This window comes from Portunus trituberculatus, chromosome 48 (assembly GCF_017591435.1).
Source record: "Portunus trituberculatus isolate SZX2019 chromosome 48, ASM1759143v1, whole genome shotgun sequence".
Lineage (NCBI taxonomy): Eukaryota > Metazoa > Arthropoda > Malacostraca > Decapoda > Portunidae > Portunus > Portunus trituberculatus.
The window spans coordinates 21,840,923-21,858,373 of record NC_059302.1 but is presented as its reverse complement, the minus strand read 5'-3'; the positions used below and the strand labels follow the sequence as shown (position 1 = coordinate 21,858,373).

Sequence of the window (17,451 nt, the reverse complement as noted above, 5' to 3'; positions counted from 1 at the left end):
TTTCCCTCTTCCTCCTCCTCTTCCTCCTTTTCACTTTTGTTTCCCCATCCAGAAATATTAACCCTTTTCATTTTTTCCTTCTTTTTCTTTCCTTTCATTTTCTAGTCTCTCATTCTGTTTTCTTTGCTTATTTCATCTTCTCTCTTGTTTCCTTTCTACTGTCTTTCTCCTTCTCTTCTTCTTCGTTTTCTTTCCTCTCTTCCTTTCTTTCTTTCTCTTTCTTTCTCCTCTTTTCATTCCTCCGTTTATCTTCTTCCATTTCTCCTCTTCTCTTTTTCTTGTAACATCCTTTTTTTTCGTTTTCTTTCCTTTTTCTTTCTTTTATCTTTTCATTCCTTCCTTCCTTATTCTTCGTTTATTTTTTCTCTCTTCTGTTTATTTTTCCCTTTCATTAAATTCTCTCTTATTTATTCCTATCTTACTTTGTCTCTTTCCCTTGTTGTTGTTGTTGTTGTTGTTGTTGTTGTTGTTGTTTTCGTTGTAATAGTAGTAATAGTAGTAGTAGTAGTAGTAGTAGTAGTAGTAGTAGTAGTAGTAGTAGTAGTAGTAGTAGTAGTTGATGATGTTGTTGTTGTTGTTGTTGTTGTTGTTGTTGCTGTTGTTGTTTTTGTTGTTGTTGCTATTGTTCTTGTTCTTCTTGTTCTTGTTCTTGTTCTTGTTCTTGTTCTTCTTCTTCTTCTTATTATTATTATTATTATTATTATAATTATATTTATTATTATTATCATTATTATTATTATTGTTGTTTTTGTCGCTGTTGTTCGTCTTCTATCATCTCTCTATTCTTCGTTTTCTTTCTCTCTCTCTCTCTCTCTCTCTCTCTCTCTCTCTCTCTCTCTCTCTCTCTTGCTGCCTTTCCTTCAGTGTAAACAAACTACACTTTCACTTTTAACGACACGCTAGTAACTTCCCTCACTAATTTACACTTAACCCTCACTCTTCCTTGCTGAACATTCCCTCCACCTCCAATTGACGTTTCCTCCCCTCTCTCTCTCTCTCTCTCTCTCTCTCTCTCTCTCTCTCTCTCTCTCTCTCTCTCTCTTCCCTCTCTTTCCCCTCTTTTCAACCTTACTGCCTTGCTCCTCTACGTTCTTCTCTCCTCTTCCTCTTCTTGTTCCTCTTGTCTTCTTTCTCTCATCTCGTTTCTTCCTTTTTCCCTCTTTCCTCCTTACTGTCTTGTTTCTCTTACCTCTTCTTCTTCCTCCTCTTCTTCTTCTTCCTCTTCCTCTTCTTGTTGCTGTTGTTTTATCTTTCTTCTTTCACTTGTTTCGTTTCTTTCTTTCCTTTTTTATTATCATTATCTTCTTTGTTGTTGCTTTTGTTTTGTTTTGTATTTTTGTTTTTATTCTTTTTCTGTTCATTTATTCATTTTTCTTTCTCTTTCTTTTTCTTTCTTTTTCCATTTTTATCTTTATTTTTCTTTCCTTATATTGGTTTTTATTTCTTTTTCTCTTTCATTCAAACTTTTTCTTCTTTCCTTCTCTCTCTCTCTCTCTCTCTCTCTCTCTCTCTCTCTCTCTCTACCTACCTTCTCTCTATCTTCATTCTTTTATCTTTCTCCACTTCTTTTATCTCTCTCCTCTCTCTATATATTCTTCTTCCTCTTCCTCAAATCTTCATTAACCATCAAAGTTTTCTCTCTTTCTCTTTATTTTCTTCCAATCCCTCACTTCCTTTCATTTTCTTTTGTCTTTCCTACTTTATTTATTTTCTTCTTTTTATCTTTTCTATTCTCTTCTTTTTGTTTCCCTTTTCCCCTTTTTCTTTTTTTCTCTCTCTTTCCTACTACTTGTTTCCATATTCTCTTGTTTTTCTTTTATGTTTTCCTCTTTCCCTCTTCTTTCATACATTTTGTCTCTTGTTTCTCTCTTTTTTTTTCATTTTTCTCTATCTACTCTTTCTTCCCTTTTTTGTATTTATCTGTTATCGTTCTCCAATTTTTACTTCTTCCGAATATCTTCCTTGTCCATCAAATTTTCCTTTTACCAAACCACCATATTTCTCTCTCTCTCTCTCTCTCTCTCTCTCTCTCTCTCTCTCTCTCTCTCTCTCTCTCTCTCTCTCTCTCTCTCTCTCTCTCTCTCTCTCTCTCTCTCTCTCTCTCTCTCTCTCTCTCTCTCTCTCTCTCTCTCTCTCTCTCTCAACCCTTTATTTTTCCATGCAAACTAAAACATTTCCCTTCGTTCCTCCTCCTCCGGTTCTTCCCATTTCCCCTCATCTCTCCTCACTTTCCCTCACCCCCCCCTTAAACCTCCCCTCACTTTCCTTACCCTCTTACCCCTCATTTCCCCTCACTTCTAACCTTCACCTACCCACAACTCTCTTTACTTTAACCCCTTCAGTACTAGGATGCATATTTCATCTTGAGGTTTGGGTGTGATTAGACGATTTTATTTGCATTAGGAAGGGTCTATGGAGGTCAGAAGACTAATAGTCCAGAGTCTTCACTATTTCAATCCCCACATGAGTTTCTGAAGCTGTATCAAATCACCAAATAGTAAGGAAAATGGATATGGAAACGCGCTATGGTACTGGCTGTCCCTCGTAGCGTTTTATTTTAGACAGTGTTTGTTGGATTGTATTGCCTATTTAACCTCTTCAGTAGCACGACGCGTTTCCATATCCATTCTGCTTAATGTGTGGTGATTTTCTACAGCTTCAGAAACTTATGTGGGGAGGGATTGGAATAGTGAAGACTGTGACCATTGATCTTCTGACCTCCTTAGACCCTTCCTGATATCAATGAAATGGTCTAATCGTACACAAATCTCATGGTAAAAATACGTCCCAGTACTGATAAAGTTTAGCATAGTTTTCTACTGCTAAACATAGGAGAAATATAGGGAAATGCGTCATGGTCATCTATCTCCCTCACCTACCCTCACCTGCCATCACCTACTCTCACCTGTCCTCACCTACCCTCACCTGCCATCACCTACCCTCACCTGCCATCACCTGCTCTCACCTGTCCTCACCTACCCTCACCTGTTTTCAGTTCTTACCTGTAATGTGGAGGTGGGTGACCGTGAGCAAGGCAAGGCAGAGTCCACGGCTTCCCTTCTAAGACCTCCACCATGCGCGGCAGCTTCTCGGCCATCCTGGGGGCGCCATCTCTTGCTGAAGGCGCTGACGGAGGGAGAAAAAAAGGTGTCACGTGGGATAGGGTAAAGAAAATACTAAGCTCTCTCTCTCTCTCTCTCTCTCTCTCTCTCTCTCTCTCTCTCTCTCTCTCTCTCTCTCTCCTATTTTTCACAAGGTTACAGAAATGATTAGTTGGTATTCTATGGAGGAGGAGGAGGAGGAGGAGGAGGAGGAGGAGGAGGAGGAGGAGGAGGAGGAGGAGGAGGAGGAGGAGGAGGAGGAGGAGGAGGAGGAGGAGGAGGAGGAGGAGGAGGAGGAGGAGGAGGAGGAGGAGGAGGAAGAGGAGGAGGAGGAGGAAAGAAAACGTTGTGACTGACTGTGAGGGATGAGACAAGTGGGAGAGAATGAAGGAAGGAATGGAGGAATGGAAAAGGGGAGGAAAAATATAATGAGAGTAGAAATGGGAGAGAGAAAATGAGAGACAGAGAGGTAAAAATGAGGGACGTATGATTTGAGGAGGAGGAGAAGGAAGAGGAGGAGGAGGAGGAGGAGGAGGAGGAGGAGGACGGGAGAGAGAGGAGAGAGAGAGGAGGACAGTGAAAGAGTACGAAAGAAGGGAGAGAAAGAAGAAGAAGAAGAAGAAGAAGAAGAAGAAGAAAAAAAAATAAGAAGCAGAAGAAGAGGAAGAAGAGGAAGAAGAAAGAAAGAAAGAAAGAAAGAAAGAAAGATGAAGAAAAGAATAAAGACAAAACAAATGAAGGAGATAAGAATAAAATAAGAAAAAAAAACGAATGGAGTGAAAAAGAGAATGAGTGAACGAATGAGAGGAAACAAAACAAAACAAACAAGAATAATAAACCACACAGATAAGATACACAAAATTCCAATCATTGAAAACAAAAATGAAAGAAGAAAAGAAGAAGAAGAAGAAGAAGACATAGAGGAAAGAGAGACAAAAGAGAGGAAGAGGAAACACATGACACACGTGAAGCGAAGAGACGTAATGGAGAAAGAAAGAGAAACAGAAGGGAACAAAGAAATAAGAGGAGTGAAAGGTGATGGAAGAGAAAAAGGAGGAGGAGGAGAAGAAGAAGAAGAAGAAGAAGAAGAAGAAGAAGAAGAAGAAGAAGAAGAAGAAGAAGAAGAAGAAGAAGAAGAAGAAGAAGAAGAAGAAGAAGAAGAAGAAGAAGAAGAAGAACAAGAACAAGAACAAGAAGAAGAAGAAGAAGAAGAAGAAGAAGAAGAAGAGGAGAAGAGAAGAAGACAGACAGACAGACAGACAGACAGACAGATAGAAGATAAAAAAAAAGGTGGGAGGAGGAGGAGGAGGAGGAGGAGGAGGAGGAGGAGGAGGAGGAGGAGGAGGAGGAGGAGAGGAAGAGGAGGAGGAAGAGGAGGAGGAGTAGGAGGAGGAGGAGGAGGAGGAGGAGGAGGAGGAGGAGGAGGAGGAGGAGGAGGAGGAGGAGGAGGAGGAGATTGAAGAGGAAGAAGAGAAGGAAAAGAAAGAAAGAAAGAATCAAAGAATAGAAGAAAAATGAATTAATAAACGAAAAAACAAAGAAAGAAGAAAAATAGGAAAATAAATAAAAGAAAATATCAAAATAGAAAAATAAGCCCAGTGAACCAATTATATTCTCTCTCTCTCTCTCTCTCTCTCTCTCTCTCTCTCTCTCTCTCTCTCTCTCTCTCTCTCTCTCTGTCTTCTTCTTCTTCTTCTTCTTCTTCTTTTTTTGTGTGTTTGTTTACTATTAACGTTCTCACTTTATTTACTTTATTTTGTAAGCTTTTTCCTCTTTCTCCTATTTTTCCTTCCTTCCTTCCTTTCTTTCTCTCATCTATTCTTTCTTTCTTCATATTTCCCTCTTTCACTCATCTTTGTGCTTTGGTTTACTGGGTTTTATTTGATTATTTTTACATTTTTTCATTCATGCTAACTCAAATTACTTATAGTCTTCGCTTTTCTTTTTTTTCATCTTTTTTTCTTCTTTTGTCTTCTTTTTTTTCATGAATTTGTTAGTTTTTCATTCATGGATTTGCTCACTCACTCACACATTCAGTCATTCAATTCGGTTCCCGCTGCTTTGTTTGTTACTTGTTGTTTGTTTCATCCATTTGTTAGTATCTTTATTCATTTGCTTGCCCACACACACACACACACACACACACACACACACACACACACACACACACACACACACACACACACACACACACACACACACACACACACACACACACACACACACACACACACACACACACACACACACACACACACACACACACACACACACACACACACACACACACACACACACACACACACACACACACACACACACACACACACACACACACGGCCCGGTAGCTCAGTGGTTAGAGCGCTGGCTTCACAAGCCAGAGGACCGGGGTTCGATTCCCCGGCCGGGTGGAGATATTTGGGTATTTCTCCTTTGACGTGTAGCCCCTGTTCACCTAGCAGTGAGTAGGTACGGGATGTAAATCGAGGAGTTGTGACCTTGTTGTCCCGGTGTGTGGTGTGTGCCTGGTCTTAGGCCTATCCGAAGATCGGAAATAATGAGCTCTGAGCTCGTTCCGTAGGGTAACGTCTGGCTGTCTTGTCAGAGACTGCAGCAGATCAAACAGTGAATCACACACACACACACACACACACACACACACACACACACACACACACACACACACACACACACACACACACACACACACACACTGCGTAATGTAGTGGTTAGCACGCTCGACTCACAATCGAGAGGGTCCGGGTTCGAGTCCCGGGAAGCGGCGAGACAAATGACCAAGCCTCTTAATGTGTAGCCCCTGTTCACCTAGCAGTAAATAGGTACGGGATGTAACTCGAGGGGTTGTGGCCTCGCTTTCCCGGTGTGTGTTGTGTGTTGTGGTCTCAGTCCTACCCGAAGATCGGTCTATGAGCTCTGAGCTCGCTCCGTAATAGGGAAGACTGGCTTGATGACCAGCAGACGACCGAGGTGAATTACACACACACACACACACACACACACACACACACACACACACACACACATTGACAGTTATGCCCGTATTCTAAAGCAATCTGCTCTCTCACCACGACTTTTTTCCAAGGCCACAGAGATGATTAGCTCAGTTCTCAAGAGTGTTTCTCCTGTTAGTAATGTTGAAACCTTGTCAATCTGCCTCTAGAACCTAAAAAGCACCTTAAAAACGCTCTTCTCTCTCACCACGACTAGATTCCAAGGCCACAGCGATGATTAGCGTTGTTCTCAAGAGTGTTTATCCAGTTAATAATGTGGAAACCTTGTCAATCTGCATCTAGAACCATAAAAACACCTTAAAAAAAAACTCGTGTGAATTTAGATAAAGTCTTTTGAAATAGTGAAGGTGAAGCATAGAAGTGTTTGAGAACACTAGCCTCACTCACATTTACCCATGACACACCTACACACCTACACACACACAGTTACTCATACACTTACCCATGACAGTGAGGGTGGCGGGGGAGCTGGTGAGGGCGGCGAGGCTGGCGGGGTGCCTCACTTGACACTGGAAAGCCGCCTGTCCGTCTTCCAGAGTCACATCTTGCACATACAGACGACCCCCAGACCCGTACACGTAGCTGACGAGAGAGAGAGAGGAGAGGTGATGAGGTGGACTGGTGTGTGTGTGTGTGTGTGTGTGTGTGTGTGTGTGTGTGTGTGTGTGTGTGTGTGTGTGTGTGTGTGTGTGTGTGTAATGTGTGTGTGTAATAATAATAATAATAATAATAATAATAATAATAATAATAATAATAATAATAATAATAATACTGTTTACATATACATACTGAAAATATACATATGGAGATTGAGGGAGACTTAAGATTAGAACATTAGCTTAGTTGTTTATGTTTGTTTGTGTGTGTGTGTGTGTGTGTGTGTGTGTGTGTGTGTGTGTGTGTGTGTGTGTGTAAAGGTAGGTGTGAGAGAGTGAGATGTGATAGTGACGTGAGAGTGATAAAACTGTGAGAGTGAATTCAAAGGAGAGTTTTAAGAGTGAGAGGTAGAGATGTTGTACGAGTAAAGTGAAGGGAGAGTTGTGAGTGTATAAGAGTTGAAAAGCCACAGCAAGAATGACTTAATTCCCTAAAGCCGCGAGAGTGGCGCCCATATTAAAAAAAAAAAAACTCATTGCTCTCTCACCACGACAATTTTCCAAGGCCACAGAGACAACTAGCTGGATTTTCAAGAGCTCCTCCTTATGATATACCAGAAATCTTGCCAATCCATCACCTGAGCCATAAAATTACTCTTAAAAACACCACTATCTTCAACTAGAGCCTTTGGAAAATACCGAAAGTGAGAGAGAAAAACATTTCAGAACATGAGCCTAAGTAACTATTAGAGAGAATCATTTGGGAGAGCTGAGTGAGACGTGCAAGGTAAGAATCTGGTGAGAATGAGAGTGAGGTGGTGCGAGTTAATGGGAGAGTCAGTGGTAAGAGTGAGAGGTGAAGGTGCAGTGAGTGAGGGAACGAATGACTGCTAGGGAGAGAAAGGCGTCGGGAGAGTGAGGGAAAGATCAAAGACGGTAAGATGAGAGGGGAAAAGAAGGCGCGTTTAGGGAGAAGGGAAGGAAAAGTAACGGAGACTGACATAACCTTAATATTTGAAATTAACCCGTTCAGTACCAAGACGCGTTTCCATATTCACTCTGATCACTATTGGGTGATTTTATACAGCTTCAGAAAGTCATGTGGGGGGATTGATCACTTTCAGTACTGGGACATATTTTCACCTTAGGATTTGTGTACTATTATACCATTTTATTGACATTACGAAGAGTCTGAGGAGTTCAGGTGATAAATGGCCACGGTCTGCACTATTTTAAAAAGGACAAGAAGAAATGTTCAATCTGTTTAGAAAGAAGGATAGGAAAATAAGGAATAAGAAACGTAAGGAAAATAAAGAAAACGAGAAGAAGAAAACTGAATGTGTAGAAGAAATAGAACGAAAAATCATTGTCTGTGTAAGAAGTTAGAAATATAGAAGAGTAAAATATGAGAAGGGAAACAGAAAGCAGGATTAGAAAAGCAATTAATCTCTTCAGTACCAGGACGCGTTTTAATATTCATTCTGGTTACTATATGGCGATTTTATACAACTTCAGGAACATACGTTGGAGGGGATTAAAACAGTAAAGACTATGACCATTAATCTTTTGACCTCCATACACCCTTCCTAATGAAAATAAAATAATCTAATCGTACCTAACTATCAAAGAAAATAAATGCGTCTCAGTATTAAAGAGGTTACGCATATGAAGGAACAAACCCAAAGAAAATAAAGCAACAATGAAAGAAATTATGTATAGAAGAAACACTGACAAAAACAGATTATTATAGAAAGGAGAAGACCAACAACTAAGAATATCAAGGAAAGAAGAAGAAGAAGAAAAGAAGAAAAGACAGCGTAAGAGGAAGATAAACATAAATAGAACACGCAAAGAAAGAAAAAGACTGATAAAAACCAATGATCATAGAAAGAAGGACAAGACCAACAAGTAAGAGTATCTAGGAAAGAAGATAAAGAACAAGAAAAGAGAAGACTGTGCAGGAGGAAGATAAACATAAATAGAACATATAAAAAGAGAGAGAGAGAGAGAGAGAGAGAGAGAGAGAGAGAGAGAGAGAGAGAGAGAGAGAGAGAGAGAGAGAGAGAGAGAGAGAGAGAGAGAGAGAGAGAGAGAGAGAGAGAGAGAGAGAGAGAGAGAAAGAAAGAAAGAAAGAAAGAAAGAAAGAAAGAAAGAGAGAGAGAGAGAGAGAGAGAGAGAGAGAGAGAGAGAGAGAGAGAGAGAGAGAGAGAGAGAGAGAGAGAGAGAGAGAGAGAGAGAGAGAGAGAGAGAGAGAGAGAGAGAGAGAGAGAGAGAGAGAGAGAGAGTGTTTCTACGAGGAGGGAAGGGACAAAAAAGACTGACGAGAGATTACAAGGAAGCATAAAGCGTTCGGAAATACACAGAAGTAATTACAAGACGATCAGATATCACATGTTGAACTATAATAAGGACATGAAAGACTCTAATCCCTCGCTGTAGCCTCCTATAGCTTTGATTTCCTGTCTCTCTGATCCTCGCGAGTATCTCCTCAATAGGAAGAGTATTAGGCGTCCCTTCCGCTCTTCACAATCTTCTCATAATCTTCTTTCTGATCGACAATATGGATTCAGGAAAGGTCAATCCATCGGTGACTTTCTTTCGTTATAAGTGAAAGGAAGGAGTAAAAAATAAGTAGATATATGAAATAAGGATAGTAAAGATTAACCCTTTCAATACTAGGACACATTTTCACCTTAAGGTTTGTGTACAATTAGACCATTTTATTGACATTAGGAAGGGTCAGAAGGTCAGAAGATTAATGGCCACAGTATTCACTATTTTTATCTCCCTCCCCAATACAAGTTTCTGAAGCTGTATAAAATCATCAAATAGTAAATAGAATAAATATGGACACGCGTCATGGTACTCAAGGGATTAAACAAGGTCGTTTGTTGTTTTTGTTGCTGTTGTTGATAATGTAGATGTGAAGGGTTAAATGAGTGAGTGAATGAGCTAATGGGTAAAACAGTATGAAAAAAAAAACACGACTTTGAGCAAAAATAAAGATATGAAGGGAGTGAAAAGAAGGAGTAAAACTAGATTATGGATTAAAGGTACAACAGATTACATAAGGCCTTGATGTGAATGGATGATTGAGTGAGTGAATGAGATAATGAGTAAAATAGGATAAAAAGAACACGACTTTGAATAAAAACAAAGATATGAAGGGAGTGAAAAGAAGGAATAAATGTAAATATATATAGTTGAATTAAAGATGCAAAAGATTAGATAAGGTGTTTTTTTTTTTTCCTCTATCTTCAAGGCTTTGGTAATGTTGATAATGTAGATGTGAAGGATTAAATGAGTGAGTTAATGAACTAATGAATAAAATAGCATGGAAAACAAAATATAAGGCATGAAAGTTACATATGATAGAAAGAAAAACATGAAATAAGAGAAAAAGAAATGAAAGGAATGGAAAAATAAGAAAAAAATGGAATAAGAGAAAAATACTACTATGAACAATAAAACAAAGAAAAATACTGTAATAAAGAAAGAACAATGAATAATACAGCGAATACTGCAATACTACAATGAACAACAACAACAACAACAATAACAACAATAACTGGTTTTGTGGCTACACCTGTAATCTGAAGTATTTTAAAACCCAGAGAGAGAGAGAGAGAGAGAGAGAGAGAGAGAGAGAGAGAGAGAGAGAGAGAGAGTGGGGATTGAGATCCCATAGAAGTGTGATGGACGAGGAGTGATGCTGGCAATGGAAGAAAGTGAGAGAGTGAGCGAGTGAATGAGTGAGTGAGTGAGTGAGTGAGTGAGTGAGTGAGAGTGAGTGAGTGAGTAAGTGTAAGAAACAAGAACATGGCAGTATTCATCATGTTCAGAGAGAGAGAGAGAGAGAGAGAGAGAGTAGAGAGAGAGAGAGAGAGAGAGAGAGAGAGAGAGAGAGAGAGAGAGAGAGAGAGAGGAGAGACAGGTGACCAGGTAAAATCAATACTTTTAAAACTCATCTCAGGTCATCACTGAATTGAATAAACAGGTCAGCATGTATGAGAGAGAGAGAGAGAGAGAGAGAGAGAGAGAGAGAGAGAGAGAGAGAGAGAGAGAGAGAGAGAGAGAGAGAGAGAGAGAGAGAGAGAGAGAGAGAGAGAGAGAGAGAGAGAGAGAGAGAGAGAGAGAGAGAGAGAGAGAGAGAGAGAGAGAGAGAGAGAGAGAGAGAGAGAGAGAGAGAGAGAGAGAGAGAGAGAGAGAGAGAGAGAGAGAGAGAGAGAGAGAGAGAGAGAGAGAGAGAGAGAGAGAGAGAGAGAGAGAGAGAGAGAGAGAGTGAGCAGAAAAATGTAGAAAGAAGAATATAACAATAAAAGCGAGAAAAATGATAGAGAAAAAGAATGTAGAAGAAGGAAAGTATGGGAGGAAAACAGAGAGAAAAAAAAAGAAGCGACAAAATAAATGAAAAGCAAAAAGGATAAGTGAATATCAAATAACACAAGAACGGGAGGGAAATAGAAAAGAGAGAGAGAGAGAGAGAGAGAGAGAGAGAGAGAGAGAGAGAGAGAGAGAGAGAAAGAAAGAGAGGAAATGAAAGAAAAAAAACAGACGAACAAAAAGAGGAAGAGGAGGAAGAGGAGGAAGAAGAGGAGGAGGAGCAGGAGCAGGAGGAGGAGGAGGAGGAGGAGGAGGAGGAGGAAGTGGATGAAACGGAGTATTGAAAAAGAGGAATCGAGGAAAAACAAATGAAAAATAGACAGAAAAAAATGTAGAGAAAAGATATAAATTTGTAAAAATATCTCAAAAAACAAGAAAAAAAAATAAAAGTGGAAATGAAAACAGAGGAAAAAAGAAGAAAAAGGGAAAAAGAGACAGAGAAAGAAGAGAGACACAGAGAGAAAAAAAAAGAGACACAGGGAAGAGACACAGAAGGAAGAAGAGACACAGAGAGAATAAAAAGAGACACAAGGAAGAGACACAGAGAAAAAAGGAGAAAAAGAGACACAGAAAGAAAAAAAGACACTGAAGGAAGAGAGATAGAGAAAAAAAGAGACACAGAGGAAAGAGAGACAGAGAAAAAGAGACACAGAGGGAAGAAGAGACACAGAGAAAAAAAAAAGAGACACAGAAAAAGAAGAGAAAAAGGGAAGAAGAGACACTGAGAAAAAAAAGACACAGAGAAAAGAAGAGAAACAGAGGGAAGAGATAGAGAAAAAGAGAGAAAATGGAAGCAGAGACACATTATGAGACTGAGTTTATAAAAAGAATGTGAACTTCTCTCCCCCAAAAAAAAAATAAATAAGTAAGAAAAGGAGAGAAAGAAATCAGTTGAAATAAAACGAAAAACACACGATGGTAAAGAAAAAACAGAAAAAAGAATGACGAAAGTAATTAAGGTAAAGAAGAAGAAGAAGAAGAAGAAGAAGAAGAAGAAGAAGAAGAAGAAAGAAGAAGAAGAAGAAGAAGAAGAAGAAGAAGAAACAAGAAAAGAAGAAGAAGAAGAAGAAGAAGAAGAAGAAGAAGAAGAAGAAGAAGAAGAAGAAGAAAAACAAGAAGAGAAGAAGAAGAAGAAGAAGAAGAAGAAGAAGAAGAAGAAGAAGAAGAAGAAGAAGAAGAAGAAGAAACAAGAAAAGAAGAAGAAGAAGAAGAAGAAGAAGAAACAAGAAGAAGAAGAAGAAGAAGAAGAAGAAGAAGAAGAAGAAGAAGAAGAAGAAGAAGAAGAAAAAAGAAAAGAAGAAGAAGAAGAAGAAGAAGAAGAAGAAGAAGAAGAAGAAGAAGAAGAAGAAGAAGAAGAAGAAGAAGAGAATGAAATTACGTAATAAAACCAAAAAGAGAAATATAAAACACAAAGAAACACAAACAAAACTGAAAAGACACAAGAAAACGAGAAACAAAAGAAAGAAAGAAAGAAGGAATAAGAGAAAGAATGAAAACGAACACTTCCTTCACTTCCTTCACTGTCGAGGCACAAAAAATGAGTCAAATAGAAAGAAGAAAAAGGAATAAAAGACTGATTTCCTTCACTATCGTTGCCAAAAAAAAAAAAAAAGAAAAAAGGAATGTAAGGAAGAACGGAGGCTAACCTTTCTTTCACTTCCTTCATACTTCCTTCACTTCTTTCACTGTACAGCCAAAAAGATAAAAAAAGAAAGAAAGAAAGAATGAAAGGGAGAATGGAGGCCAAGTTTTGTTCACTTCCTTCACTGTTACGGCGCAAAAAATGAATAAAAAGAAAGAAGGAAGGAATGAAAAGGAATCAAGCCCCAGAAAATATAAAAAAGAAAGAATAAAAGAAAGAACAAAAAAAATGGAAAAAAGAGAGAAAGAGTAAGAGAAAGAATGAACGTCAACTTTTCCTTCACTTCATTCACTGTCTAGGAACAAAAAATGAATAAAAAGAAAGAAAGAATGAATGAATGAATGCAATACTTCCTTCACTGTCGGGGTCAAAAAATGTCAAAACAAAGAAAGAATAAGAGAAAGAACTCAACAAATGAAAAAAAAAGAGAAAGAATGCATACCAACTTTTCCTTCACTGCCTTCACTGTCTGGGCGCAAAAAATGGTTGAAAAAGCAGGTAGACACACGCACAATGAAGTCACCACGTCCGCCACGGTAATTAGCGCGCACAATTAAGAGTAATTAGGAGGCGTTAACGAGGAAGCGGGCAATCAGGCCAGGCACCGATTGATTACCTGCCACCAAATGTGTTCCTGATGGGCCGTCTGCCACCTCCCCCCTCCTCTCCCCCCCTTTCACCACTTCACCATCTTCACCATCATCATCTTCACCATCTTCATCATGTTCATCATCCTTCACCGTCACCATTGTTATTATTACCATCACTACTAACACTGCCTTCCTTCTCCTCCCCCCTTTCACCATCTTCACCGTCATCACCTTCATTTTCACCATCATCATCATCTTCACCAAGTTCACCATCATCTGCCTTCACTGTTATTATCGTTGTTATCTTTCTGACTACCAATCTATCTGCCATTTTCTCTCCCTCCCCCCCCCCCCCTTCACCACTTCATCATCATTACCATCTTCACCATCTTCACAATCATCTCTCTCCTTTCACCATCGCTGTCACTATCATTATCACTATCGTTGTTATCTCTTTGACTACAATGCTGTCTGTCATCTCCTATCCCCTCCACCACTTCATCACTTCACCATCATCACCATCACCTGCCTCTTAAATGTCACTATCTTTATCACTAGACTTATCAATATCATCATTATTTTTGTTATCTCTGACTACCATGCTGCCTGCCACCTCCCCACCTCCCTTTTCACAATCATCTTCCTTCACCATCCTCACCATCACCTGCCTTCACTGTCACTATTCCCATCACTGCCATTATCAATATCATCACTGTCATTTTTATCTTTCTGACTGCCATGCTGCCTGTCTGCTCCTCCCCTCTCACCACTTCTCCACCATCTCTCTCCATCACCATCATTATCACCATTAACACTATCACCATCAATACCACTTACCATCATTATTGTAACCTTTATGACTACCACGCTGCCTGCCACCTCCTTGCCCCTCCCTCTTCACCATTATCTTCACCATCACTCTCACCATTACCTCCTTCACTATCACCACCACTACTATCACTATCATTACCAATACTATTCCTATCTTCATTATCGTTGTTACTCTTATCATCATCACTATCACACTATCGCCATTATCATCTTCACTATCATAGCCATTTACATTACCATTATCATAATAACATCCATGGCATCACTGTTGTTGTTACTTCTATCACCATCACTATCACCATCACTATCACCATCACTATCACCATCATCATCACCATTTTTAACCCTCACATGTCCCTCTCCTCTCTCCTCCCCTCTTCTCCCTTCTCCCCTCCTCCTCCTTCTCTTCTCCCCTCTCCCCCTCTCCTCCTCTCTTCCTCCCTCTCCACTTCTCTTCCCTTCTCCCCAATGTCGTTTCCCTCGCCTCTCACTCATTCTTTCCCCTTCCTTCCCCTCGCTCTGATCTCTCTCTCTCTCTCTCTCTCTCTCTCTCTCTCTCTCTCTCTCTCTCTGCTTCCTAATCTTTCCTCTTTTTTTTCAGAGCTTTCCTCTCCCTCTTCATCTCCATTCCTCCTTCCTCTCAACCTCTGTCTCTCCATCCTCCCCTCTTCTTCTTCCTCCTCTTCTTCCTTCTCCTCCTCCTCCTTCTACTCTCCCTCTTGATATCTTCCAGCTCTCCCCCACCACCACTTTGAATATACAGTCAGGCTCCCTCTCCTTCTCTCTCTCTCTCTCTCTCTCTCTCTCTCTCTCTCTCTCTCTCTCTCTTGTCCAAGCACGACACAACACGACTGATTCCTTACTGAATATTCCTGGCAAACTCTGACACTGCTCTCTCTCTCTCTCTCTCTCTCTCTCTCTCTCTCTCTCTCTCTCTCTCTCTCTCTCTCTCTCTCTCTCACACACACACACACACACACACACACACACACACACACACACACACCTGAGGAGGGAGGCCCACTGGTATATACAATGGAAGCAGTAAGAGTAGTGGCAGTACTAGTACATGCCAGTATACACACACACACACACACACACACACACACACACACACACACAGAGAGAGAGAGAGAGAGAGAGAGAGAGAGAGAGAGAGAGAGAGAGAGAGAGAGAGAGAGAGAGAGAGAGAGAGAGAGAGAGAGAGGAGACAAACTGACGAAATGGAGAGAAAAGTGAATGTAGATAAAGAAATAAATGCTGCCGAGAGAGAGAGAGAGAGAGAGAGAGAGAGAGAGAGAGAGAGAGAGAGAGAGACGGGACAAAACCTTCCCCCTCTCGATCCGTATTTACTTTAGTTGTGCGTCTGTTTACTAGTGTCTAAGCCGTGATTGGGCAGTTCATCCACACCAAGCCAGCCAACCAGCCAGCCAGCGAGGGACGAGGAGAGGCGGGAGCAGCAGGCGGGAGACCAACACAAAGGAACGCAAAGGAGGAACAACTAGCCGTAACCACCAATAACTTAACCTAACCAGCAGCAGACTTGTTCTAATGTGCTGATGGGGAATATACTCGTAGTTAACCTCTTCAGTAGCATGACACTTTTTTTTCATATTCATTCTTTTATTCCTCTTAGTATTTGGTGATCTTATGCAGCTTCAGAAAGTTGTGTGGGGGGTTAAAATAGTGAAGACCTTGGCCATCAATCCTCTAATGTTAATGAAATGGTCTTATCACTCCCAAACCTCGTCTTTCATATTCATTCCGCTTACCATTTGGTGATTTTATGCAGCTTCGGAAATTTATGTGGGGATTAGAATAGTGAAGACTGGCCACTAATCTTCTGACCTCCATAAACCCTTCCTAATGTCAATAAAATCATCTAATCACACCCAAAGCTCATAATAAAAATGCGTTCCAGTAATGAAGGGGTTAAACATACTCGAAGGAAAGGGGATAGTACTAATAAAGATTCCTCCTCACCAACCCCCGTCCCTTCACACAGATCTGGCAGGGAAAGAAAGGATTAGCATGCACAAGCCCTCCTACATAAAAGAAAAACTGCATGGGGAAGCTGCATGGAAGTTTTGTATAGGAAAGATAGAGACATACTACCGATATTGTCACTTTTATCTCTGTTCGCCAACCAGCAACACATCAGACTAATCGCTCGTCATAAGTAGACCCCCCCAAAAACACCATGAGAATAAGTGGGCCAGCTTTTATTGATTTATAGTATTAATTTATAGTGTTAATTTAGACAGGTACAGCATCTTAGTACTGGTTTAGAGTTCAGTTACTGGTCCAATCTGCTTTTAATCCCCTTCAGTACTGGGACTCTTTTTTACCTTGAGATTTATGTACGGTTAGACCATTTTATTTATTGACATTACGAAGGGTCTACGGGGGTCAAGAGATTAATGGCCACAGTCTTCACTATTTTAATCGCCCACATAAGTTTATGAAGGAATATGGAAACACGTCATGCTACTAAAGGGATTGAAATTATAAATGTGTGTCATCCCCAATATTAGAAAAGTGAAGAGTTCCTAATGTTAATGAGACAACTAAAGAGGAGATTGTTTTCAGTTGACGCGGATCATTTACCAATAATCCTGATGTTGTTTAGTTTTCCTACATACAATTGATCAGCTGTAAAGGGAACGTCCATATTGACATTATCTAGGCCATTAAACACCTCAAACACTCAAATCACATATGACTTCCTCCTTTTCGAACCATCTCAATTTGTGTCCAGTCTTTACATACAGTCACAGGTTTCGAGTGGAGTTTAATCCTTCAGTACTGGAACGCAATTTTACCATGAGTTTTGGGTGTGATTAGACGATTTTATTTATATTAGGAGGGTCTATGGAGGTCAAAATATTTATGGCCACAGTCTTTACTATTTTAATCCTCACATAAGTTTCTGAAGCGTTATAAAATCGATAAATAGTAACCAGAATGAACATGAAAACGCGCCCTGGTACTGAAAGGATTAAACACCTCAAACACTCCAATCACAACTGGCATTCTCCTTTTAGAACCGTTTTGAATGAAGTTTAACCTCATCATTACTGGGACACATTTTTACCAGGAGTTTTGGATGTGATTAAACGATTTTACTTACATTAGGAAGGGTCTATTGGGGTCAGAAGATTAATGGACACAGTCTTCACTATTGTAATCCCCCACGTAAGTTTCTGAAGCTGTATAAAATCACCAAACACTAACCAGGATAAATATGTAAACATGTCCTGGTAGTGAAGAAATAAA

General features: G+C 40.0%; 1 protein-coding gene and 1 pseudogene across 1 annotated transcript in view; one reads left to right on the top strand and one right to left on the bottom strand.

Annotated features, from left to right (window-relative positions):
• The window catches only part of LOC123498461 (Down syndrome cell adhesion molecule-like protein Dscam2), a 73,872-nt gene extending 66,508 nt beyond the window's left edge, over positions 1 to 7,364 (bottom strand). Inside the window, exons 1-4 of the mRNA XM_045245563.1 lie at positions 7,357 to 7,364; positions 7,083 to 7,097; positions 6,576 to 6,715; positions 3,003 to 3,126 (exon numbers count right to left, since the gene is read on the bottom strand). Of these exons, the coding sequence (XP_045101498.1) occupies positions 3,003 to 3,126; positions 6,576 to 6,715; positions 7,083 to 7,097; positions 7,357 to 7,364 (287 nt within the window). The remainder of the gene's footprint in view (positions 1 to 3,002; positions 3,127 to 6,575; positions 6,716 to 7,082; positions 7,098 to 7,356) is intronic.
• Positions 7,365 to 11,722: 4,358 nt separating this feature from the next.
• The window catches only part of LOC123498460, a 7,074-nt pseudogene continuing 1,345 nt past the window's right edge, over positions 11,723 to 17,451 (top strand).